At 41.2% G+C, this 26,407-nt stretch overlaps 3 protein-coding genes across 4 annotated transcripts in view; 2 read left to right on the top strand and 1 right to left on the bottom strand.

The window, feature by feature from the left end:
- Positions 1–310: 310 nt before the first annotated feature.
- On the top strand, positions 311–6,908 carry LOC308366896 (cytochrome P450 2K1-like; the record flags this gene model as incomplete). Its single annotated transcript, XM_080840686.1, has 9 exons — positions 311–514; positions 685–847; positions 1,324–1,473; positions 2,820–2,980; positions 3,218–3,397; positions 4,358–4,499; positions 4,911–5,095; positions 5,574–5,715; positions 6,721–6,908. 9 exons carry the CDS (start codon positions 311–313, stop codon positions 6,906–6,908), a joined length of 1,515 nt encoding a protein of 504 aa, XP_080696812.1.
- A 473-nt stretch (positions 6,909–7,381) lies between these two features.
- Positions 7,382–7,987, bottom strand: LOC308367003 (acyl-coenzyme A thioesterase 6-like; the record flags this gene model as incomplete). Its single annotated transcript, XM_080840825.1, has 1 exon — positions 7,382–7,987. One exon carries the CDS (start codon positions 7,985–7,987, stop codon positions 7,382–7,384), a length of 606 nt encoding a protein of 201 aa, XP_080696951.1.
- Positions 7,988–9,410: 1,423 nt separating this feature from the next.
- The window catches only part of LOC308366893 (cytochrome P450 2K1-like), a gene marked incomplete at its 3' end in the record, with an annotated part of 31,491 nt that continues 14,494 nt past the window's right edge, over positions 9,411–26,407 (top strand). For both annotated transcript variants that reach the window (XM_080840683.1, XM_080840682.1), the window contains exons 1-10: positions 9,411–9,471; positions 9,579–9,823; positions 12,641–12,881; positions 14,115–14,277; positions 16,522–16,671; positions 16,891–17,051; positions 17,874–18,053; positions 18,657–18,798; positions 18,966–19,150; positions 25,065–25,206. In XM_080840683.1, the coding sequence (XP_080696809.1) occupies positions 12,678–12,881; positions 14,115–14,277; positions 16,522–16,671; positions 16,891–17,051; positions 17,874–18,053; positions 18,657–18,798; positions 18,966–19,150; positions 25,065–25,206 (1,327 nt within the window). In that variant the 5' untranslated portion in view covers positions 9,411–9,471; positions 9,579–9,823; positions 12,641–12,677. The remainder of the gene's footprint in view (positions 9,472–9,578; positions 9,824–12,640; positions 12,882–14,114; positions 14,278–16,521; positions 16,672–16,890; positions 17,052–17,873; positions 18,054–18,656; positions 18,799–18,965; positions 19,151–25,064; positions 25,207–26,407) is intronic.

Genomic DNA, 26,407 nt, shown 5'->3' with positions numbered 1-26,407 from the left:
ATCCTCCCACTGTCTCACACTCTGGCCTTGCTCTGTTGATGCAGGGAGCACCCCCCCCCCCCACACACACACACACACATTTTCTCTATCTCTCAAGTCCAAAGAAAAAAGTGAGCTGTAGCTTGACGCAGGTAGTATCATACGCAGATGTGCACTGCTTAGCCTACTGTTGTTAAAGTAGGATCACATACTTTGCAGCTACTGCTAATAGATAACACGGTTTCTTCTGCCCCCATTTTTGTTAGCTGCTTGAAAGGCTTCAACATCATTCTATTGTTTCGAAACACACTTTCTTTTCCTGTCGGCTTCCATGGCTTTACTGGAGGCACTTCTCCAACAACCCTGCACATTTCCTCTGCTGGTTGCGGTGCTGTTGTTGCTGTTTGTCTGTCTTCACTCCTCTGGTGTCAGCAACACAGAGAAAGGGAAGGAACCTCCAGGACCCAGACCACTGCCCATCCTGGGTAACCTGCTGCTGCTCGATCTGAAGAAGCCCTATGATTCACTTTGTGAGGTTAGCACAAATGTCACTATGGTGTGCCTGTATGTTAATCTTGTGTATACGTTCTCACATCATTTGGATAATATCCACGCCAGTGTGTTTATTGTCATGTACAGGCACTGGACTATAACACTGATGGTTAGTGTGTTTTTACTGATGCTTACTGCTTTCATTCCCTGCAGCTCTCCAAGATGTATGGGTCTGTCTTTACCATTTACTTTGGTCCTAAGAAAGTGGTCGTCTTAACAGGATACACAACTGTTAAGCAAGCGCTAGTGAACCATGCAGAGGAGTTTGGGGACAGAGATATCACCCCTATGATTCATGATATCAACAAAGGGCTCGGTAAGGCTTTAGTCCTCTGTGTTACAGCTGAGGCTTTTAGAGATTGTTTGCTTTTCTTCAAATTGTGAAGAAAATGAGTGAACTGGCTGAAAAAAATCATGCGTTAGTGAATTTGAGACGTTTATGCCAGAGAGGACAACAAAGTAATTAGCCAAGATGGACCTGAAGTACAATATAGTGTATAAAAGAGAGATTTTCAAATACTGTAGAAACACTAATGTTTACAAATGTTAAAATTGGGCACCAAAAAAACCCTGAAATCCCTGCATGTCTGTCTCACTCCTTGCACACAGATGCAAAAGGTCACTTGTTGTGGTTTTGCATTTATTTATATGCCCTTAGTCTGGCTGCACTCTTCTGACACGGTTTAAAGTGTAACTACGTACATGCTAAGTTTTCTGTTATGTACAAACAATGTATTGTTTGTGTGTGTTCCCATTCTCTGTTGTTTTTTTTCACGTTAATGTTAGATGCAGGCATCTTATTTTCCAACGGAGAGAACTGGAAAGAGATGAGACGTTTTGCCCTCACAAACTTGAGAACATTTGGAATGGGCAAGAGAAGGAGTGAGGAGAAGATTATAGAAGAGACTCGACGCCTGATTGAAGTATTTGGAAAATGTGAAGGTTATTAATATTCGTTATTAATATTCTTAATTTTAGCAGTGTTTTTTGGGACGGATATATTCATCTTTCAACATTACTGTGTAACCAACCCAGTTGTAATTTATATGTTTGATAGATCAATCCTTTCACCCCTCAATGCTCTTGAACTGCCTTAACGTGTCCATAACTCCAACAGCGAATTCAAGTTTACCATTTAAATAATGACCAAAAAACATGGCTCTCGGATATACACAGTTTGATATGTATATTTAAGACAGAAGAGGACTGGAATATAGATGTAAAAAAAAAAATACTATAAAGCAGAAGCAGAACAATGAAAAGCTGTAGTGTGCCAGTGTGGCTACTATTTACTGTTAAAGAAACAGTACCATTCCACGATTTCCTGTCTGTCCTGTTTTTCCAGTTTCCTGTTAAAATAGATTTTGTGCAGAAATGTATAGGTTGCAATTTTGGAAGGGTAATAGTCCCTTGAGTTGTAAGTGACCACACTACTGTTGTCCTCATTAAACACTAGCTGATGACAACACGATTTTTTCTATTTCAGCTGTTTGTGTTAACCCTGTTACAAGTAGGCTCTCAGAATGTGTTCTGTTTTTTGCTAAATGGATTCTCTTTCTCTTTTCTCTTTCTTTATTTAAAATAGTTGCTCTCGGAGATACACATTTGAAACTGTCACAACCTTAGCTGCACGCTCCTCTGTTTCTGTTCCTGCTCTTGCTCCATATGCTACTCCAGCCCGGTCATCCTCTCCTGTGTTTAGTATTTCCCTCACAACTTCGTTTTTCCTCGATGTTTGCTTTCCTCGATGTTTGATTCACCTGTAGCCATGGTGTTAATTGAGTTTAGTTCTCACCTGTAGCCTTTGTGTTAATTAAGTTTAGTTCTCGCCTGTAGCCAATGTGTTAATTGAGCTCCTATGTAAGACTTTTCCTTTGTCTTTGTGTGTAATTGTTTGTGATCAGTAAGCTGTCCTGTGAACTTTGCCTTGTTTGCCCATCGTGGCACTCTGATTTATTTAAGTAAAACACGCCTTGAGTGTTTGCATCCTATTTTCTTGTTTCAAGTCTCCAGTTTGTGACAGAAACATTTAAGCAGATAACTAGTATATAGATTTAATGAAGAAACAAACTAAACCATACGCTTTGCTGAGTGCTATTGAATGGTAAATAAACGTTACTTTGTGTCCAAATCCATGATTTCCTGTGTATTGCAGTGTAATTAAATAATTAAAATAGTGTCTGCTGTGAAAATACATGTTGCTCACAAATATATACTGTATATTTTTCAAATATTCGTTTAACAAAGTACTTTATAGTTTACAGTGTTTTTGTTTAACATTTATTAAGGTACGGCATTTGACACGACCCAGCCGGTGAACTATGCCGTCTCCAATATCATCTGTGCTATTGTGTATGGCAGCAGATTTGAGTATGATGACCCCAAGTTTATGGCCATGGTCGACAGAGCCAATGAGAACGTTCGGCTTGCTGGCTCTGCATCTGTACAGGTAACTTCGACAACATTACAATGGTCTTTTCCTGCTTGTTCTTATGCTCTAGGTTAGAACATTCTGTAAAATATTGTCTCATTCAGACTCTGAAGATCATTTAACTGAACTCCTCCTCATGAAGATGTCATTCCTTGATCTCGCCTCAGAGTCCGCCTTCCTTCAAAGCATCATGATAACAACTTTTCTTTGGAAGCATCATGATAGACACTTAACTGTATGTGGTGTTTCCTGTAGCTGTACAACATGTTTCCACGGTTAAAACCATGGCTGAAGGATGTTGCTCGAGTCGTGAAGGATGTTGGAGAAAATCTTAAAGAGATGCGGAGTTGTATCAAGAACCTGCAGGAGACACTGAACCCACAGGACAGCCGAGGCTTCGTAGACTCTTTCCTCATACACCAGCAGAATGCACAGGTAAAGCATCATCCATTTTTAAGTATTATCAACAAATCTAAGAGTACTGTGATTTGGAAAGTGACACACTGACAAGATTATTGTTTTGAAGAACAGTTTTCAGGGACACATCTTGACATTGCTGTGGTGGTGTATCGTTCAAGTTATCAGTGTATTCATAGCGTGGTTCTAGTTCAATAACTGTATGGCAGACTGCTGTTTGATACAATGAAAACACACTTTAATATAAAACATAGTGGTAAGGTCTATTATGCATTCGAGCAAGGACACCGGATTTTCATGTTTTTCACTTGTGATAAAGCAGAGATTTCGAAAGGCACAGACGTTACACAGCATACAGGTATAAGTAATGGTCTAATTGATTCTGATTGATTACCAGTCTATTGGTCTGATTGATTAACACTGTGAGTTCAGTGAGTTCACCCCATGCAATATCACTTTAAGCAACATTATGTAACAATTTTCCCTTAAAAATAACAGCTTCAAAATCACTGACTTGTAATACGGTGAATGGCGTCTGTGCCATTGCCACAACATGCCTGGTACTGTACTACGTAACTTTGGTGGACAGGGCACAATGTCTCTTGTGAGAACTACAAAACGCTTTATGGCACCCCCTCACACAACAACAACTAGACCCTTCTGGTAGCTATAAGAAGAAGCTAAGGAAGATGTCAGAGGAAGAGAGAATGAGAGAGTAACCGAGCAACATACGTACATCCAACCTTCTATGACTTGTAGGACTGTCTATCAAGAGGGTGAAAACTAACACACTCTTCACATGCCCAAACACACTTAGCTCCCTGCCTGCACAGATACGGTCAGGACTCATGGCAACTCATGGCGGTAAAGGTGATTTTGTGGCAATGTTTGACTTCATGTGTTTCCAAGTCACCAATGGGAAGCATCAAGCTCGTCAGCACACTCATCTCTATGTACGTTTCCGCCTGAATCCTCCAGAAATCAGGCCAAAAGGACTCTGTGTTCAATGAGGAGAACCTGCTGTTCTGTGTGGCCAACCTATTTGCGGCTGGCACTGACACCACGGGGACTACACTGCGCTGGGCACTGTTGCTGATGGCCAAGTACCCCCACATACAGGGTATGAGGAGAATTCAGCACAAAGCTGACTATCTATGCTATTGCATTCTACTGCATTAGATTGTTATTCATGGATATAGGATTCACCTGAGTGACAACATTAAAGTTTTAAATACACCTGATGTCCGAGAGAAGAGTTTGAGAGACCAAAAGATAAATAGTCTCGGCTTCTGCAAGGATTTTCAAAAAGTGCCTGATAATTGCTTGTGGCCTTCTTTAAGGTGCAGTTCTTGATTTATAATCCGTTACACTCTTCATCAAATTCAGCTAAACTTTCCTCACGTTTCTCTTGGTGTCTGTCCAGTGTCTGTGCTCAAAAACTGTAGTGCGTACATTTCAAACAACCATTTGCTTGAATCAAGGACTGTGCCTTAACATCTCACTCCTTGGTTTGTTCCCTCATCAAATGTAGACCGAGTGCAGGAGGACATTGACAGGGTGATCGGAGACCGACAGCCTGTGGTGGAGGACAGGAAGAGCCTGCCCTACACTGACGCCGTGATCCACGAGATCCAGAGAGTAGCCAACATTGTGCCTTTAAATATTGCCCACACCACAAGCTGTGATGTGCATTTCCAGGGTTTCTTCATCCAAAAGGTACAGTTGTGGCTTGTTGATGTTACATGTTGATGTTTGTTGGTTAATATAGTGAAGATGTATACTGTGTTTTCACGACTATTAACCACACTGTATATTAACCGCTTAAAAGTATTTATGTAAATTATAAAACAAACCTGTGTATTGACAGCACCCAGGTATTAACCGCAGTTTATTCAACATTACCTCATTGCGTCACGTTAAAGTAAATGCCATTTGGTTGTGAATATGTATAGCGATTGGAATAGAACACCCTATAGGCACGATTAGCTCTTCTAAACTCCCACCCATCCTCCTCCCCAAATTCTACACCTCTCTATTCATGCCTCATAATTCCCTTGTCTTCCTCTCTCCATCCTCTCTAGTCTCCTCCATCTTACTGTGAAAATCAACACTTTCATAGTTTAACACTAACATGAACTTATTTTAACAGTTTGTGTGTTAGTGATGTCTTCCTCTCTCCATCCTCTTCCCCCAGGGCACTGCTGTGATTCCTCTGCTCACCTCAGTACTGAGAGACGAATCTGAATGGGAGCAGCCTTACATGTTCCACCCAGAACACTTCCTGGATGACCAGGGGCAGTTTGTCAAGAGAGACGCTTTTCTGGCATTCTCTGCAGGTATCCATTTTCATAGCTGTTCACATTTATTGTTTGTTTGTTATGAGCACAGAGTTAGAGAAGCCAGAGGAGTGGACAACCTACAGTATACAACCAAAGTGAGTCCATCCCTGTCAGTTGATTCAAAATTGGAATTTTGAATTAACGGTTATCATCAATGCGCTAAAGAATGTTTCATCGCGGAGTGATTTATTATTAGCTGTGAAAAGTCCAAGAGTTGGTATGTTGACGGAAAATCCAACTCATGGAACGTCTCTCGTCCAATCAGAAACAGCGAAATAACGCGATAGAACCCAATTGTTTTATAATACAGTATACCCATTTGCCATAACACGGCACAGAATGTCCTCCCACAACATCACCATTAACGTCATGAGTTGATTTGTGGAGTGGCATATCTGACCGTATCTGTGCAGGCAGGGAGTTAAGTGTGTTTGGGCATGGGAAGAGTGTGCTAGTTCTTACATTCTTGATGGACAACAAATATCGTTCATATTGGGTATCATGACATTTGGGCACGTTTAGCCGGCACCTAGTTCAACTTAGAAAACCTACAGTATACAACCAAAGTGAGTCCACCCCTGTCAGTTGATTCAAAATTGTAACACCTTACAGCAGTTGAATTACTGCGAAGTTAGACAGTAAGTTATTTAAATGTGAAGTGTGTGTTAGTTCTCAGCCTCTTGATAGAAATAGGCACTGTGGGGAGGTTTGCTGAGCTTCACAATAATAAGCGTAATTTAAGTAATTAGATTAATTTCTGATTAAGGCTTTGAATAGTATTATGTACAGGTATGTAAGGTGCAGTAGCCAAGTTTGTGTAAGTGTGCAAGTACGACACAAATTTGTGTAAGTCTGCAAGTACGACACAAGTTTGTGTAAGTGTGCAAGTAGGACACAAGCTTGTGTAAGTGTGCAAGTAGGACACAAGTTTATGTGTGTGTTCAAGTAGGACACAAGGTTGTGTGTGTGTGTGCTAAATGGAAACCTTCTCCTTGCTCTCAGGACGCAGGGCGTGTCTGGGAGAGAGTCTGGCCAGGATGGAACTCTTCCTCTTCTTCACCGCGCTGCTCCAACGCTTCCGATTCACTCCTCCTCCTGGTGTCTCTGAGGATGAGCTGGACCTCACACCGATCTTAGGAATTACCCTCAACCCCACCCCCCATAAGCTGTGTGCTGTGAGCCGCTCCTGACTTCCTTGATGTTCTGAAATGCCATCTGTGTGAACAACATATGCAGCTGAACACATTATTCCTCTAAGGGAGGACATGGTAAACTCTTACTTGTCGTCCAATTTGTGGACCTAAAAGTGTCTCCAAATGTTCAAAATCGATTGGTTCATTACTGTTTATTTGAAATATGGTTATTGAGAGTTAGGACTTTGTGCAGTGTGTTTTTGTAAAATGCTTCTCAGTGCATTATTTGACAGTAAGGTTTTGTCCAAAGAAATTATTAGATTTTTTTTTTTTTTTTTTTGCTGCTGTCAGAGGATTGGTAAACTGCAATGGGATGACGTTCCAAATAAAACTTTTAAATTGCGTGATTCTCTGTGATAAACTGTCCTGCCTTAGCTGCCTTGACATACTGTATGATTAGAAATGAGGCTCAGGCGACTTGTTTTTAATAGTAGTTGCAGACACAAAAATGTTACTGATTCATGCAGACATTAGAGCCTTGCTTTGCATTGTGGGTGCCCACTGTCTAAATGCTTCCTGAAGAACTCCTGGACCCTCCCCCATAAGTCCACCTGAGCATGTATATTCGCTCTAGTCTCTCCTCCAAACATCACCACTTCACCTGCGGCTGCATGTACCCCAGAGGGGTAGAAGGGCATGTAGGGGACGTCCACAAAGTGACCTGCTTTGGGGTACCTCACCACCTCAAAGTTCTCCTTGCCATGCGCTTTGAGTCGCTGGCCAGCCAGCTCAGCGAAAAAGACACTGTCCCAGTTCTTGTCGTCTTCAGATGCTACAACCAGGAAGTGGCTGTCTGCACGCTCGATGGGGATCACAGAGGATAGGTTCTCTTCGGCCATGGGATTCGGCATGGCCTTGGTGATGTCCATAAGTCCTTGCTCTGTGCGGATCATTTTCTCTCGGTCAGGCAAGAGTGGAGGGAGAAGAGTGCCTTTGTACTTGAGGGGAAACAAGGTGTTGGCACAGCAACCGTTAATGGAGACAACCGCTTTGACTCCTGGTAGATATGATGCCATTGACAGGGCTACATCCCCACTCTTGGAGATGGAGATAACTCCCACTCCAGGGCCTTTCATCTGGAATAAAATGGAGAAGCAAGACATTTCAGTTTCAGTTTGTTTATTTGATCAAGAGGGACAGTGTACATTAATAAACATTAAAATGTAAATGCACCCAATTAAACCTAAAAGGCTAGTTTCCATTGGCAGTCCCCCTGCCAGAGTGAAAAAAGGTAAAACAAAAAAAAGGCTTTAACATATATATCAAACATAACAATGACAAAAAATCTAAAATAAAATAAGATAAAGTAAAAGGTTAAACTGGATTTTGAACATTAAACAGCAGTTCTTAAATGTGATCAGGTTGTCCCAACTTAAAAGTCTGTACTTATGGAGGACTGAACAGTGATGTGATTTAGGTTTTTTTGTCAAGTATTTAGACAGCATTGTACAGCACTATACTATTAACATTTCCATATTACTATGAATATGTATATAGCTCATCAAATGAATCATAGTCATGTGCATACACTTCACATGATGGCAGATTTGATACTAACTTTGGGTTGTTACAGCAAGAAGCGTACTCTAGCGATGGGCAAATGAAGCTTTGTGAAGCACTGAACCATTTAGGCACATTGTTTCAAAAATTGGTTCATTACTTGAAGCTTCAGTAACAGTGACCTCTCCTGGTGATAACTAAATTAGACCAACTAAACAGTGGCAAGAGGCTTAAAAACAATGACAATCTAGTGTGCACGCACCAAATCCCCCCCCCACACACACACACACACACTCACACACACCACTGTGTATGTGTGTTTATACACACATGCGCCCGTATACAAAGATTCTGATATTATTTATTTTTTTGCAAATAAAGATTCATTCTTTTTTGTATATTGTGTTATTGGGGAGAGAGTCATTGGGGAAATGAGTTGTACATAGGGATTCGGATGTGCTGGGAAAATATGGCACAAGTTCGGTGTGCTTGTGTAACCAGTTATGTTGGATAGGGAACAGCCAAAGATTTTGATTTAAAAACATTTTTTTCTACACGTTTTGGACTGAGCCTGTTGATACAGTCTACTTTCATATAGCCTAAATATTTAACAGCCAGCACACCTTAACATGAGTGAACAGAATAAATTGTTCCCACATGTCAGAGCGACCTCTCTTCCTAGATGCTTCCATAATGATGATAAATCAAAACGAACGTAATGACTGTCACAGTATGAGAAGAACCAAATACAATGTTGGGCGCTGAAGCTTTTATGCTTTGGCGACGCTACAATTCAGTCTCGAGACAAGGGCAACTGACTGGTTCGTGTGTGGCGCTGTGAACCACTCAGGTGGTTCATTCGGAGAAAAAAGCGATTGCTGTTTCGTACGTAATATGTCACGGGTTTTTTGTTTGTTTTTGGTTTGGTCCATTTGGAGTGGACTTCTGTTATTGTTCTCGTAACAAGAAATTAATAAATGATGTTGCATGAGGCACATTGTCTATTTTCCACTTCTAGTCAAGTGAAGGCAAAGGTTAACCAGGACGAGAAACTGAAGAGGTGAATTAATGTCTTAAAGTTTAAACGATCTAGCAGGCGAGGTTGTTTTCGTTATGTGGTGGGGGAAAAAAATCGTGATGTCATTCTCATGGTCGACTTTTCTACAGGCTAATTTTAAACTCCACCTCCGGACTTTCACCCCTAACAACTAGACAGCCATCAACTTATTATTCTTCACCGCAACCGCTAAGACGCATTGGATATCTTTGGGGTAATCTACATTTCAGTTGGTGAAGGGCACACAGAATGACACATATTTGCAATGTGAAGAAGCAAAGGAAATATTTGTCGTGAGTGGAGCGAACTGTTTATTGCAAACCAAGGACTCGTTTTCTTCAGAAGGTGATCTAAGGTAAGCTGCGCTCTTGATATCCCTTCGGACAGGCTGATTCTGCCAAAAATCTCGAAGAAGTGTACAGTGATAGGGCTCAAATACACATACGCGTTTTTTTAAAACGGGACGCGAGCAAATGCATTGATTCCTATGGTACGGCGCGTTTAGCAGGTGCGCCCCTTCTCCACCACGCGTTGCGTCTTTGAAGCGTTTTTTAGGTGCGCTTAAAAGTTTAACTATTCTCAACTTTCCAGCGCAAGGCAGGGAAGCACACCGCTCGTCAATGTCACACTCGGCCCAGGCAGCCAATCAGATCAAGCAACAGGCGGGCTTAACTACTTTATCACTTATTTCCTGTTTTGATGCTGGAAGATGTGGTATGATTAAGCAATATAGCACGAGTGGAAGTGGGATTATCCCTTACCTACCCCACTCCCACGAGTATTGCTTTTATAAAACAATTCTACAGTTTACAAATTAACATTTAAACACGAAAAATAGTTCAATTTTTAATGTCAGAATTTTGAATGAACGGTTTTCATCAATGCGCTTTCATCGCGGAGTGATTATTATTAGCTGTGAAAAGTCTGATTTGGCCTCCGCACTTTGCCAGCTTTCCAGCGCAAGGCAGGGAAGCGCACCGCTTCTGTTTTGGCCGCCGCACTTTGCCAAGGCGTTACTGAAGCGTTTCTGCCTGAAAAAAGACGCGTATGCAGTGGTGGTTCTACATAGAATTACGCCCCGGGCGAGACCCCCTCCGAGCGCAGCCCCCCCCCCCCCCCCCCCACACAGGAAAAAAAAAATCGTATTTTTTTTTTATTATTATAAGTATATAAGTGAAAGACACACTTTAATTTCTCAATTGACCTATCGCTAAGCCCGGTCTCCCTTATATTAGTTACTGTTGCTAACTCGAACAAACTAGAGGAGCTGACTAGAGTTCACAAAATGACATCCCAAGAGGCTCTATGCAACATTTTGATACAGAAGTACCTGATTGCGAAAGGGACTTCATTATGCAATGGAGGGATATGTACAAAATGTAAAACTAGATATGATGGATGACGAGCTTAAATTGGAGGCGAGAATTTACAGATCACATCCCATACCAGCATTGTTCAGGCACTGCAGTGAAAGATTAGCCTATATTAATTTTCTTTCAGTTCATTTAAAACTCATCTGGAGAGAGGCACTGAGATGTATACCTGACAGGGCAATGTCCTAGCGTAGCTGCTAGGTAAGTTATCTGACAGTGTCAAACATCGACAATTCTGTTAAACAATCAAAATGCTAAGTTTAATAATGGTTTAACAATCGATGTGCTCATTTTAGTAGCTAATGGATTCAAATGACAACGTGAACGTTTGCCGAAAACACACGCAGTCAGATAATTGACCGATCGCGAAACTCCTCCCTAGAACGGCCCTTGTCCAATCATACCTTAGCAACCGCTGCTAAGAGAAGAAGGTCCGACAACTTTGAGGTCTGAGCAGCATGGTTAAACAGTGTGCCTACGGGACTTGTAGGTATGACATGAGGTACCCTGAGAGATTAGAGGGATACGTCGTTTTTTTCCGCTTCCCCAAAGCCCAAAACACAGGCGCAAAGGTGCCAGCTGTGGATTAAACAGTGTGGTCACCCCACACCCAACTCAATATATCGCAAAATGCACATATCTCTGCTCCAAAGTAAATGAACTGCTTGCTGCCAGCTAGCTATCGCTAGGTATGATGGCTAACTATCTAGTTGAGAAAAATTCCCCAAACAGTTATGGTTCATGAATACTTGTATTATTACCACTAAAATAACATAACTAGTCTCTCCAACTAAAGTGTTCATGTTGCATTTCAATGAAGAGGTCGTAGGGTTTCTATTTTTTTTTTTTATTGAGACCTGTATGCCTTTGCTTCAATTATTGTTGTGTCCACTTCGTTGTTGATCTTAATATTTTGGATATATCCTTCCACTGCATATTGCAGTCCCTTTTGGCTTGATCTGGAGGATACCGCGCAGGTATTACTCCAAAAATCATCACTCATACTGACAGTTATAGCGCTCGTACCCGTACTTGACATGGCTTTTAGGTGGACAGTTCCGTGAATTGTGTCGGACGTAGCAACAATAACTAGGGGGCGGAGCCCTGGCGATCGGCCAATTAACACCATAACGATGACTGTCAAGCTAGCTAGCGAATAGCTTACGTTAGCTAGTTTTAACCAGAGATAACTTGCCTAAGCCTAGCATAACATCAGTGGTGAAAGTATGACGGTACTCACAATGACAAAAATGTGAATAATGAGTATGCCTATGACCATGTAGGCTTAGTTTATTACTTTAGCAGAGGGAAATTCCAACCTAACAAGTTCCATTTGGGACACCCAGAGTTAAACTGTCCCCCGCGCCCCCTCACACTGGATCTGTGCAAGCAAGGCTTAGGCACCTTCTTAGGGAGCAGTGGCGCCTGCAGCCGCAGGGGGCGCTAATTCGCCAATTCCCCACACAGTGATATGATAGATAGACAATAGAAAACCGCTTCGCGGCCCAGATGATTTTTATTAAAACATTTTTAGTGCTCGTGCCGCCCTCCAGGTGTCATGAAAAAGTGCCGCCCCGGGCGGCTGCCCGGTTCGCCCGTGCCTAAAACCGCCACTGCGCGTATGTGTATCTGAGCCCTTAGACCTGACCTGACCTGACCTTTCCAGGCCTAGGCCTGCAGTGACCTGACCTACCTTGGCCTGTTTTCCCACTCAAGGACTCTGGTTTCTGAACAAGACATTTCAAGGATTGTATCTATTCTTTCTAATAAACCTATACTGAACTGAAATTATCTTACAGTAGACAGCCGTCTGTGGAGCTCTACTGGGACATACACATGGCTTTACTGGAGGGACTTCTCCAGGCCCCCGGCTCATTCCCTCTACTGGTTGCTGTGCTATTGTTGCTGTTTGTCTGGCTTTACCCCTCCGGTGTTAGCAACCCAGAGAAAGGGAAGGAACCTCCAGGACCTAGACCACTTCCTGTCCTGGGTAACCTGCTGATGCTGGATTTGAAAAGACCCTACAGGACACTTTGTGAGGTGAGGGCTAATGTTGTTCTTTTGTGAAATATACAGTATGTTCTGATTTTTTATTTATAATTTGTTCATTCCTGTATTACTTAGAGTCACTCTCCTGGTATTTTCAAACCCATAAAACCCTCATGGCTGTTCCTGATAATCACATATTTATTTTAAAAAAATTGATGAAAAAATCCCTTCATTGCCTCAAAATGCTTTAACAGAGCTCTACACCTTTGGCCCTTTAGTATTCAAGGATCTATGAATAGGCACATTAGTCCCGCCTCTATCTCTCTGCCTTCCGCTTGACTGTATTATCATACAGCTAATAATGTGTTGCTAATGTTAGATAAACTTGGGTCCCGATTGCTAGCTCTTACTTAGCTAGATTAAATCGATAGACATTCTGATGTGCCGTTAAGGAGAAACATTTTGACCACCACTAATAGTCTCTGAATAAAGCCATCTAGTTCATGATTAGTAATATTGTAGTATATGTACAGTATATGTGTACTGATAAAGTCTTCTAGTTTAAGATAAGTCATATTGTACTATATGTATGTGTATACTGACATTACCCCCCTGAGGCATGCGAGCTATGAAACCCATGCTATCTGATTCCATGTTTTTGAGACTGTCATTGGTACACTGCAGATCCATAGTGGAAATACTCAGCCATGGCATTGACTGCTTATTTCGTGCATGATATGTTATGTATCATATTAAAAAAAAAACACCATATGTTAACGAAATGTAAGACTTGATTTTCAGACCTTCATTACTTCATTAGACACAGAGCTCATTACTGCATAGGTTTGGCATAGTGATGTATACAAAGTGAATGCTACAGGTTAGATGGTGTTGACCATTTTGTCATCAGTGTTAATACCGTAGTATGGACATTTTAAATCGCGAGACATATTTTGAGTGCTATGGCTTGAAATGAATATAATCCAGAAAAATGACAGTGAAAAAGTATGGTAGTAAGTACTCCCTCGTGTTCCACTTAAATTTTTAAGAACAGCCCTTTAATATTTAGATACAGCCCTCAAAGTGTCATCCATTTTTGTGCTTGGACTTTGAATGTCAGGGTTGGCCATTTCATAGATATTTATGGAAATAGCATTTTTTTGCCATAGGTCTAATAAGGTTGTTAGTGATACACCTGCATAGGCATATAATGCACATACAACACCTTATGAAGCACAATCAAATTGACTGTTGACTGATGTTTACCACTTTCATGCCCTGCAGCTCTCCAAGAAGTATGGGTCTGTCTTTACCATTTACTTTGGTCCTAAGAAAGTGGTCGTCTTAGCAGGATACAAGACTGTTAAACAGGCGCTTGTGAACCATGCAGAGGAGTTTGGGGAGAGAGACATCACCCCTTTATTTCATGATATCAACAAAGGACACGGTAAGGCAGAGCATTGAATGGTCATTTTTGAGAGTTTGACTGACTAGAAATCTGGTAGATTACACTCCTTTCATTTTAGAATTTGTTAAATGTTCTTTATCTGAGAAGAATTTTGTCCAACAAAAGGCTATTACAGACTTTTTTTTATCTCACCTCTTAAAGATGCAGTTGGTGATTTGGTTTTGGTTCACAAAATGTTGTTGATATTTGTGCTCAACAGCCAATCAAATTACACCCCTCCTTTCCATGCCCCTGAGGCACGGATTGATTGGCTGGGATTGTTTATGGCTCGGTGCGAGTGTTTCATTACACACATAATTTCTTCCAATATGTTTGTATCCCATTTACAGAGCCATTACTGTGTATGAATAATAGTTTTTTTTAGCACAAACACTGAATGGACAACCAGAGGACTGTGAGGAGGAACCTGCTGAATTTGACAAAAAGTTTATGGGATAAGAATCGTGGTCTGTACCTTTAATCCAATCAGGTGGCTAGTAAAGTAAACTAAACCAACATTGCAATCAAAGTGAAACACATTGATTGGGGGTTACAAATGTGTCATTTATGATGGATATTTTCATTGTTATTTGATTGTTTTATGATCTCATGTCATTTTTGATACATGAAACTGTCAGTCCGCCTAGACCAAAACTCAATACAAGTTCTATGTCCCACCCCTTATCACCACCTGAGACTTTACAGAGACAGATTGAGGATAGATTAGGTTGGGAGCAAGTCTTGGCATGGCAGGGGTGTGAGAATTGGCTGATAACCCTTTGTTTAAAAAAAACACAAAAAACTTGAGTAAAACAAAGCAAGGCAAAACCCCCTTGATGTGGGGATTGTAAGTGATAAGAACAGTGGGTCTCAATCCAATACACACACACACACACACACACACACACACACACACACACACACACACACACACACACACACACACACAGTAAGAGATGATAAAGGATCAAATCCACTTTGTTAAGCAACTGTGTATAAGAAAATCATCCAATTAGTTGATGGTAGAAGATGGACAGAACGTTTTGAAAAATTACACAAAAAAGGTTACCTAAATTCTGAACAAAAAGCCTTACATTCTCAGTTGAGAAAACGACATAGATGGAGGTTACAATAAAAATACTGAAACACAGCACACCTAAATTAAGAGAGGCAATCTTGAAATGATTCAATTTATTCCTGTCTTCAGGCCCGCTTTCCAGAACAATGGAAGGTGAGCCACCACAAACCTGTTGACTAATTTCAAGATTGCCTCTCTTAATTTAGGTTTGCTGTGTTTCAGCATTTGATTGTAACCTCCAGCTATGCCACATGATTTTTTGTTCTTCAGGGATTTTCTTTTTGTATTAAATTGTTGAATGTTATAGTGATATCTAATTGATTAAGCCTGTCTTTTTCTCAACTGAGAATTTAAGGCTTTTTGTGCAGAATTTAGGTTACCTTTTTTGTATACTTTTTCAAAATGTTCTGTCCATCTTCTACCATCAACTAATGGGATGACTTTTCCCTTTTTTTTTGTTCTATCAAAGTGTTCTATTTCAGTGGCTCCAGAATGTGTTGTGTACACAGTTGCTTAACAAAGTGGTTTTGACACCTTTATCATCTCTTACTGTGTGTGTGTGTGTGTGTGTGTGTGTGTGTGTGTGTGTATTGGATTGAGACCCACTGCTCTTATCACTTACAATCCCCACATCAAGGGGTTTTTGCCTGGCTTTGTTTTAATCAAGTTTTTTTGTTGTTTTTTAAACAAAGGGTCTTTCAGCCAATTCCCACACCCCTGCCATGCCAAGACTTGCTCCCAACCTAATCTATCCTCAAACTGTCTCTGTAAATTCTCAGGTGGTGACATAGGGGTGGGACATAGAACTTGTATTGAGTTTTGGTCTAGGCAGACTGACAGTTTCATATATCAAAAATGACAAGAGATCATAAAACAATCAAATAGCAATGGAAACATCCATCATAAATGACACATTTCTAACCCCAAATTAATCATTTTTTGACATAAAGTCCCTGTTATAAACTAGTAACACATTTAAGTATCTAAACACTTGTGTACCATGTGTCATATTACAGACACCATTTTTGGAAGCATTTCAGGGAAATACCTACTTCTCCTACTTGGGTATATCATTATATCACTTCCTGGCTATGGCTAAGAAATTATAAAAAAAACCTTCAAAAACATGAATTTCACTCACAACCCTGTCTTAATATTTTGTTTAGGGATCCTGTTTGCCAATGGAGAGAGCTGGAAGGAGATGAGGCGTTTTTCCCTCATAAACATGCGGGACTTTGGGATGGGCAAGAGAGGGAGTGAGGAAAAGATTATAGAAGAGACTCAACGCCTGATTGAGGTGTTTGAAAAATGTGAAGGTAAGGTGATGACTGTGAGGTGATATTATATCCTCCTGGGAACCAAGAAAAAAAAAATTTCATCCAATTTCTCTTTTTCTGTGATTTCCTTACTAGTAAGGGTTAAAAATAATATCAACTACAGATAACACAAGTCTATGGGTTGGTTCTCAGGAGGGTACGTTTGATCGAATGTGATCTTGAGTTCTCAAAGAATGTACGTTTTTCTTCATTGTTAAGGTGAACCCTTTGACACGACGCAGCCGGTGAACTATGCTGTCTCCAATATCATCTGTGCCATTGTGTACGGCAGCAGGTTTGATTACGATGACCCCAAGTTTCAGGCCATGGTCAAACGATCCAACGAAAACATTCAGCTTACCGGCTCTCCGTCAGTTCAGGTATTTCCTATCCAGATTAGACCATTGTCCTGCCTCCATTAATCTTCACTATTGTATTCTTTTTATGGCTTTCCAGTCGACTGTGATTTGAGATGCAGGCTGGCCTCCGAGGTCTTCACTCTATTTACACGTCTCTCAGTTAGCAAAGCATGCAGGAAAAAAAACTGTGTGGAAGCTATTAATATGCACCAGTCAAGGGGATACTATGTGCACAGATGAATGTAACAGAGCATGATAAATCCAACACAGTGGAGTTTTTATCTACTTTAGTAATTAGGTTTATTCACAAAAAGAAAGGGTCAAATAGTGCTATTTATGAACATCTCCATGCTCATCTGAGTTGTGTTTTACTTGAGAAAGCATGTGCCAGAGAGACTTTGCTGTCACAGTTACTTTAGTCAATACTAAACAAGAATTACAAGTTAATACAAGTTAATACTTCTTATGTAATATTTATTTTTGTACTTTTGCTACCTGACCCTTACATAAAGAGTGTAAAAGGTCAGAATAGGTTTCTTTGTTTGAAAATAAGTATGCGTGAAATTTGCCATGCATACAGTATATCATTGAACATTATTGTCAATAACCTCACACACAGAAGCTTCATGCCTTAAATGTGTCTTGTAAATTCATGGGTTCTAAGACATACAGTATGTGTAACGCGTGTTGTGTCTATAGCGTCAGTGTAATGTGTGTTGTGTCTATAGCGTCTGTGTAACATGTGTTGTGTCTGTGTAACATGTGTTGTGTCTATAGCGTCTGTATAACGTGTGTTGTGTTTGTGTTACGTCTGTGTAACATGTGTTGTGTCTGTATCTGTAGCTCTACAACATGTTCCCCTGGTTAAAGCCCTGGGTGAAGAACTTGAAGCAAATGTTGAAGAACAAAGAGGTGCACGTTAAGGAGATGAAGAGGATTATCAACGGTCTCCAAGAGACACTGAACCCTCAGGAGCTGCGGGGCTTTGTGGACTCGTTCCTCGTCCGCAAGCAGAGTGCCGAGGTGAGCCATCGTCCAGGCCAACACATCCAGAGACATCACCTGGCAATTCCTGCTGCTGGTTCAGACCTGACCAGGGCATACCAGTTCCCAGTGAGAAGCGATAAATCCTCTCTGGGAGAGAGAGGCTTACAGCTGGCTCGATGCAAGTGGGACCTTGCACAGCAGAGAGCTTTTGACCTCTTTGCAAAGAATCTTACAAAGAATCACGTGCTCTTGAGCCTTTGAGAGGTTTGCCAAGGGCAAATGCTGTGTGCAGACAGACATTAAGCTCACACACGAGAACTAAATTCAAATGGAATTCATATGTATGAAATCCATAGGAGTGGTTGATGAGGAGTACTAACATGTTATATGCAATAATGTATGACAGCGGTGTGGTGTGCAGTAGTTTTATGAATGTGTTGCCTAACTTGATTTAATTATAAACAGATGTGCAGTACTTTTGCACAGGAATGCAATTCCATTAGTGGTTATGTTTCAGTGGTACATTTACATGAGGTTTGAAGGCTTATTATTCGTTGTTCAGGACAGATGTTATATTTTTGTTTATGCTAATTAATATTTGCTCAAAACTGATAAAGAAATGACCTTTCAACCCCTTAGGAATCTGGCCAGAAGGAGTCCCTGTACCATGAGAAGAACCTGATATGCTGCGTGACCAACCTGTTTGCAGCCGGCACAGACACCTCGGGGACTACACTACGCTGGGCACTGCTGCTGATGGCCAAGTACCCCAATGTTCAGGGTGAGTGGGTCATTTACTAAGCCAAACAATTGTGCTTGTTAATAGGCAGCTACTTGGCATCACTTGATAAATAATCATACTTTGGGAAAATGAGTCGGATCTTATTTTAAATGCCAGGCCACTGGTGAATAAGGTGATGTTTGTTTTTGTTTATTTCACTTACATAGACAAAGTCCATGAGGAGATTGACAGAGTGATTGGTGGACGTCAGCCTGCAGCTGGCGACAGGAAGAGCCTGCCCTACACTGACGCAGTGATCCACGAGATCCAGAGAGTAGCCAACATTGTGCCTTTAAACCTTCCCCACACCACAAGCTGTGATGCTTACTTCCAGGACTTCTTCATCAAAAAGGTTTGATTTCATTGATATCATCTGAATCCATATTCAACCAAAACCCTTTACAAGTTAACAAACAAGGGAACAATAAATGTTGTTATTTTCAAAGTCCCTTACATGGCAGTAATGTGCTGTAGTTAGTATAAGCTGCATCTGTCACTAATTTAGGAACGTAAACATTAATTATAGTTCTGGGGAGTTACATATTTTATACCAGGAACACTGGTTAAGTAATTCTTCAGTGGAGGCACCGCGCTAGTTAACAATAGGTACATTTATCAAACTTTGAGCTTTCTAGCTCTAACTGGTAGACAGGAAGTTCAGTCACATCATCCTTCAGCTGGAAACCCAGGATCCTGTTTATGCTATACGAGTGTGACCTCAGTGTGTTAGAACATCGGGAAAAAGGGCTTACATACACAATCGATCACGACTTAGCTATACCAATTTCATTGCATCTTAGTGTGAAAATCAACACTTTCATATTTGAACACTAAAATTAACTTAAAGTAAATAGTAAACACTCCTTATGTCCATATTGATTAATTATGCCCCCCAAACTGTCATTAGTTGTCAGGTGCTCAATCACACCTAAGTCTTGTAAACCTGTGGGGTGTCATTCATTCTGTTATAGCAAAATTTAACATGATATACACATAACCCACATGGTCTTATGGTTACGATACCGGCCTATTCAATCAGGTGATCTGGGTTCAATTCACAGTGTGGGCAGAATAAAGCAGGCATCAGTAGCTTTTCTTTTTTTTGTTTCACAATCACACATGCAAACACACACACTCACACACACACACACACACACACACACACACACACACACACACACACACACACACACGCACACACACACACACACACATACCTCAGTGTTATCAGCCTGGGGATGTCGCAGCTAGAGGTGTCTGGGTCCTTTTGCAAACATTAAATAAACACATTAGGTTTAACTGATGCAGGGAACTGTATGGGAACAAGGACTTTAACCCCAATTTACACAGACAGAGGGGGTTGTTTGTTTTGAGGGGGTTTGGGTCATTGAGGAGGGACTATTGACAGTTGTGGAGACGTACTCTGAAATATGTACTCGGAAGGTGAGAGCAATATCACACCTCTCTCCCAGTTCAAGACTAAGGGCCTGATTTACTAACAGGATTGCGCCCATTTCTGGCGTAATATAGCGGTCGTAAACATAAAAAGGTATTTACTAAGGGGGCGCATTTGAGTAGAGTCGCATATTAACGCTTTGGGGGTGTGTACCTGCCACCAAGTGGGATGGCACGAAACGTGGGTGGTAACGTGCTATTTAATGGGAGGAGTGCGCCTAATGATGTATTGCGTGGAATTTACTAAACTGCCTGGCGAGCGCACGTCCCTGATTTGCGGGCTAAATTCTCCGGCTCATAAAAGCACGTCTTAACAGAAAGCGCATTTTCATTGAGTCTGAAAATTGATATGGCAGCAGTTATAAGAGCAAGGAGAAGACAGAGACAGCGCACAGAAATATTTTTTTCAACTCGTATAACACATTTTCAGTTAAGCGAACCACAAATCATTAGATGGTACAGGTTAACCAGCCACGCAATACTTCAATTACTGGACCAGATCAGAGAGACATCCAACCCTCCACCCAGCGATCACATTCCATTCCATCAGTTGTTAAAACTAATTTGCAAATATTGGCCTCCGGATAATTTCAACCAGTTTGTGGAAAAGTGAATTCCCCTTTCCACCGTCAACATTAACATTGACTTATAACTCACTTCACTCTCGTTGCTTGCAGGAGCGAGAGAGAGAGAGGCATTGAACTTGCGCACACACACACACCCACACACACACACAGAGCGAGTTCGGCTCTGAACGCAATTGTGGACTTTGAAATCGCAAACTTTCCGAACGTAATCGGAACCATTGATTGCACCCACGTCCATATATATTGTAGTGAACCCGTGTCCCTTGTAGAAATTATTAATCTCGCCATGTACACATCTATATTGTTATAATAAACAGTTTATGCATTAATGTCACCAATAGCATATTCTTTATAATCGTGTTCTTTTAAACATCTCGCTGTAGGTGATGGCGGGCAGAACAACAATATAGCAGCGCACACATTGAATCAGGTTCAGTGATTGAGCGAACGTGAACCAATATATATATATCTCCACCTCGCTGAACCTTCATTTTCTCTTCCTAAATAAATACCACGGAAAATGCGCAAAAAACACCGTGCGTTAATGTGCAACAGCACTTTAAGCAGCGGTCGCAGTGTTAGTAAATCAGGCCCTATATAGGGCGGAGTAAACACAGATTGCCCAGCGCGGTCTGGTTTGATAAATACCAAGTAAAATGCGCAAAAACACCGTGCGTTAATTTGCGAACGCAGATTAAGCAGCGCTCGCATATTAGTAAATCAGGCCCTAAGTATATTCACCTAGAAATTGCCTTCATCAGAGGTCTTCAACAGGGGGTCCGTGACCCCCAGGGGGTCCGCGGAGGTACTGCAGGGGGGTCGCGAAATCTTTGGTTGATAAGACATTTTTTTTTAATATTTCTAAAAAATAAAAATAATAAAAAAAATTCAACCAATTTTTTTTTCCACAAATTTAAATGTCTTCCGAATCAGAATTGTATTTATTCCCTTTAAATTTACATTTACATAAATCCAACATAACGCATAATTGATCGAGAATCGTTATCTTTCAGTCCAATCGACACATTCAGCTACCCACAGGAGCTCTCTCAAGCTGGGCACCGGTTCACTCACAACACCTTTCATGCAAAAACGACAGCACAGGCACTAGCCAATCAGATCACGTTTCTGCTCAAGTCTAAAGAGCGCGAAGATCATAAATAAAAGATGGCGGACCAAACTCCATAGCTGGTCTTGTTTGTAACTATAAATTGTTAGTTTGACATTTTTTTGCTTAGATTTAAAAAAAAAAAAAATGAAGAGAAATAGACACTGTACAAGGTCAAAATACGTTAATTGTAACTGGAAAATAAGTCTGAGAGGATTTGCGAGGTGTATGAGCCCCCTACCTAATGTTAGCATGTTACTTCCTACAATCTTAACAACTTGCTAGTGGTGTGATTGGTTTGTTGACCTGTCAATCTCACTATAACATCTATGTTGTCAACACAACTCCATGCGCCAGACTCCTCCTCCGTCATCCGTTGGATCGTGTCAGTCAGGAGTTATTGAAAAGAAGATCTCACTAATGTGGGAGGATGTGTGCCATCGACAGATGCTTGAGGATTCACTGTCCCTTTTTTATGTATGATGAAACAAAAACATATATCTGTGAATTATTTTAATAAGTTGTTATTAATTGTTAGCGTTGTTAGAGTTGTTTGCAAGATGTAGGTTTATAAATGGCAGTGGCACGGCCACCCTGTACCTTTCATGTTGTTAAATGTTAAATTAAATTCAATGTTAAAAAATGTTAAGTTAAATTCGTTGTCCAAAAATGTTAAATTCAATGTTAAAAAATAAAAATGTGAATAAATATATTAGCCTTTATTTGAATAGCTTAGTATTGAATACACAATAACAGGGTAGCTATGTTTATTTGGCACTAGGCCCAGTATATTATAAACTAAATGTTATGCGATTTATATAGTAGGGGGTCCCTGCTCATCTCGCCATCAGTTTGGGGGTCCCTGGCCTGAAAAACGTTGAAGACCCCTGGCCTACATGATAGTAAAATACAAATAAAACTAACATTTATAACTAGGTATAAGAACATTGACTTATTGACTATGGCATTTCCATGACAGTTTGGGGGGCATAAACTGAAATATGTCTGGGGACATAAACAACCCTTTTTGACAACCTTCTTCCTCAAACTCTCACTAACCGCCGCTGCCACGCCCCCGTTCCCTGATCGCAAATATATATATTTCCTTCGGAGGGGCAACTTCAGTCAAGGAGGGCAAACGGGCAGTTGCCCGAGCAACCTTAGCCCACTCCTGTGCACGTCCCTCTTCCTCAGAGTAAAAAAACATCTACTTGCTGTCTCTAAGGAAAAATTGGGGTCTAAAGGGCTTGTTCCCATACAGCTCTCTGCATCAGTTTAAAAGGATTGTGTTGTGTTTTAACAAATGTTTGACAAAAGGACACACAAAGGACACCTCTGGCTCCCCGACATTCCCCAGTCTGGCAAGACTTAGCTGTGACTGTGGGCCTGCCAACTAATGACAGCTTGGTTGATAGAGAAATCCTAATACGAGTCAGTCAAAAATTACAAGAGACATTAATCAATCAAATATTACTCTGTATATCGATCATATTGACATTATAATGAATCAATATGGACATAAAGTAAATAGTAAAACACTACTAACTTATTTAAACGGTAAGTGTGTGAAGAATCCAAAAACTGTTACTAGTCTAAAGGCGCTCACATGCTTATCCGATCGTGCTCTCCGATCTCACGAGGCACGCCTTTAAACGCCCTCCTTGAAGTGGGACCACACCTTTGAGCACCTCGGAGAGCCATCCGAGGGTGTCGGATGGCCTCTGGAGCACCGCTTGAATTTTCTCACTATCCGATCCGACTATCCGATCCGAGCTGTCCGACACCCCTAGCTAAAATGACGTTTCCTGTTTCGTTCCCTATGACAGCACCTCCGTTTTTAAAAAATCTCTGAGAGATCGCTGGGAACCTGGGGCTGGAGGTCCAGGAGTGCATTAGGAGTTTGGAGGAAGACCAGGGACAAGTTTGTAAAAATGAAAAAAACTATGAAGGGCACCAGCGGCGATGCAGGAGGAAAACCGACATCTCCCTTCTTCCTTGCTCTATCGTGGCTCTCGCCGCATATAAAGCATAGGGAGACGTCGTCTAATTACAGCAATAATAAAAACATTTCTTGGTTTTCGAACAGCCTCTTTGTGTTTGAGTTAGCAGAGCATGCAGTGTAAATGATTAAATTGTAAAATAACCTGAATTGTAGACGTAAAAAAGCAGAACTGTTTGTGTGGTATAATAATAGAAAATGTTCGGCAATAACCGCGAGCTTGGTCATTGTCCTTAGTAATTCACTTCACAACAACAGCCTCTGATCATTAACTGAAAATACACGGATAAAAACAAACGATTTCTTATTTTATAGTTTGTTGTTGATGATGTAATGGCCTTGTAACATCATAATAAACCGTTGGTAATCTCCACAGCCCCTCATAGAACCATGCAGGTAGAGGTGAGTCGTACAATCATCAGATTAGAAAGGGCGTGTCTCTCGTGAAGTCGTACGAGGTGAATTGGATAACCATGCAAATGCCTTAACTGTTCTAGCAGGTCTGTCTGCGGTCATCCTCGTGGCACCTCCAAAGTGCCATGTTCCTTCAGATACTTGATGTGGAAGTCACGCACTCTATCCAACAGCACTTTTAACTTTTCTTGAGAATATTCATTCTGAAAAGACACACACAAAGCACACAAATTCTTACAATCTTTATTGACCAAGTATCCAGTCAATTGGACGAGTGATGCTGGTGGTTCCACTAGTCAGCATTTTAGTATTTAGTGACATGGCATTGAGATGTATTCTGCAGTGCTTACTTAAAGTTTCTGATTAATCCTGTGATTTTTTCCCTCACATGATTTGGGGGTTATTGCATGTTAGTTTGGCTATTGCTTGTAATTTTATAAAATGTGACCGTGTATCACACTATATAGTGCTTTCTTTGCATTTTTTATTTTATTTTGAGATATTATATTTTATAGTACAGTTTCAAATGGGACAGTGCTAAACATGTTACTATTGTAGATCTCCATCCTTCCTGTGTAATTATTACGATGACTTCCTCTCTCAACCCCCTTTTTCCCCACTTTCATATTTTAACACTAACATGAACTTATTTTAACGGTTAGTGTGTTAGTGATGTCTTCCTCTCTCCATCCTCTTCCTCCAGGGCACTGCTGTGATTCCTCTGCTCACCTCAGTACTGAGAGACGAATCTGAATGGGAGCAGCCCTACATGTTCCACCCAGAACACTTCCTGGATGACCAGGGGCAGTTTGTCAAGAGAGACGCCTTTCTTGCATTCTCTGCAGGTAATCCATTTTCATAGCTGTTCACATTTACTGTTTGTTTGTTATGGGCACAGAGTTAGGCCCAATTAACACTGACGCTAAATTGCCTGAATCAGGAGAGAAATGTCTCCAGATCGACCTTTTGTGTACACAAACAGGGAGGATTGGGTCACATTGGGCATACTTTTGAATCAGGGTTCCAAAGTGTGCAGATTCAAACCTGTCCACGGATTGGTGTTCGCCAAGGCCAGACTAACCTGATATACACACTGACCGGAACGGATTCGGGTTTAGTCAATCGCGGCCAGACAAAGCTGTGCTGCGCTGTCCTGCGGCCACACACACCCATTGAAACTGGTGAATCTGCTGTAGTACATATGCCAGGCCTGTTGGTAGCGCTGTGAAGGGTGCTACCGGAAACGGAGAAGAAGCTCTTACGCGAGCCTCGAAGCCTGCATTCTATCAACGAATGTGACGAGATGAGGTTACTAAAATATTCTGCATGTCTACTCAGTTTTACAGTGCTACCCAAGCAAAGGTTTGAAAAGAACTTCAAGCTTCAGACTTTCTGTTAGGGAAACAGCTTTCTATCTGCCAAGCAAATGGCAGGCTCATGACAACACGTGGGATAATTACGTCATCAGATTCGCGGATTCAAACCCGATTTGCGTCAGACAGGCTCTGATAGCAGTGCAGATTGCAACCTACCCACTCTGGACAGCGGATTCTAACCGCGACGGTAAGAGACGCTCCAAATGGCAGATTTGTCTGGCCGGGAGGCCAGTTTGTCATGGTTCCGTCACGGTTAGTATGAAAATCAGGTTAGTCTGGCCTTGCTCTAAACCCTTATCCGCACACTTTATAATCTGATGATGCAATTGCCCCACGTGATCACCTCGCAAACCTCAGCCTGAACCCTCATTAACCCCACTGCGTCACTTCATTACAACGACAACGATGGTGGACACCAGGCTCGTGCACGTGCTGCAGCTGCTAAAAGTCTGCAAGGCTTACTAGATAGATAAAAGCCCTATACACTTTATGTCAAAAATGATTAATTACCCTGTCAATAGGCAGAGTAATATTCTTTATAGACTTTAATTTAACCTTAAAGACAGTAAGTAGACAGCTGTGTTTTACTGTAAGGAAAAAGGTTGTCATAAGGGGGGTGATTTATACCCCCAGACATATTTCAGTGTTTGTCTACACAGCTGCCCCACAC

This window comes from Sprattus sprattus (assembly GCF_963457725.1).
Source record: "Sprattus sprattus genome assembly, chromosome: 6".
NCBI classification, from domain to species: Eukaryota; Metazoa; Chordata; class Actinopteri; order Clupeiformes; family Clupeidae; genus Sprattus; species Sprattus sprattus.
The sequence above is the reverse complement of the archived record's forward strand: the minus strand, read 5'-3'. Positions and strand labels throughout refer to the sequence as shown.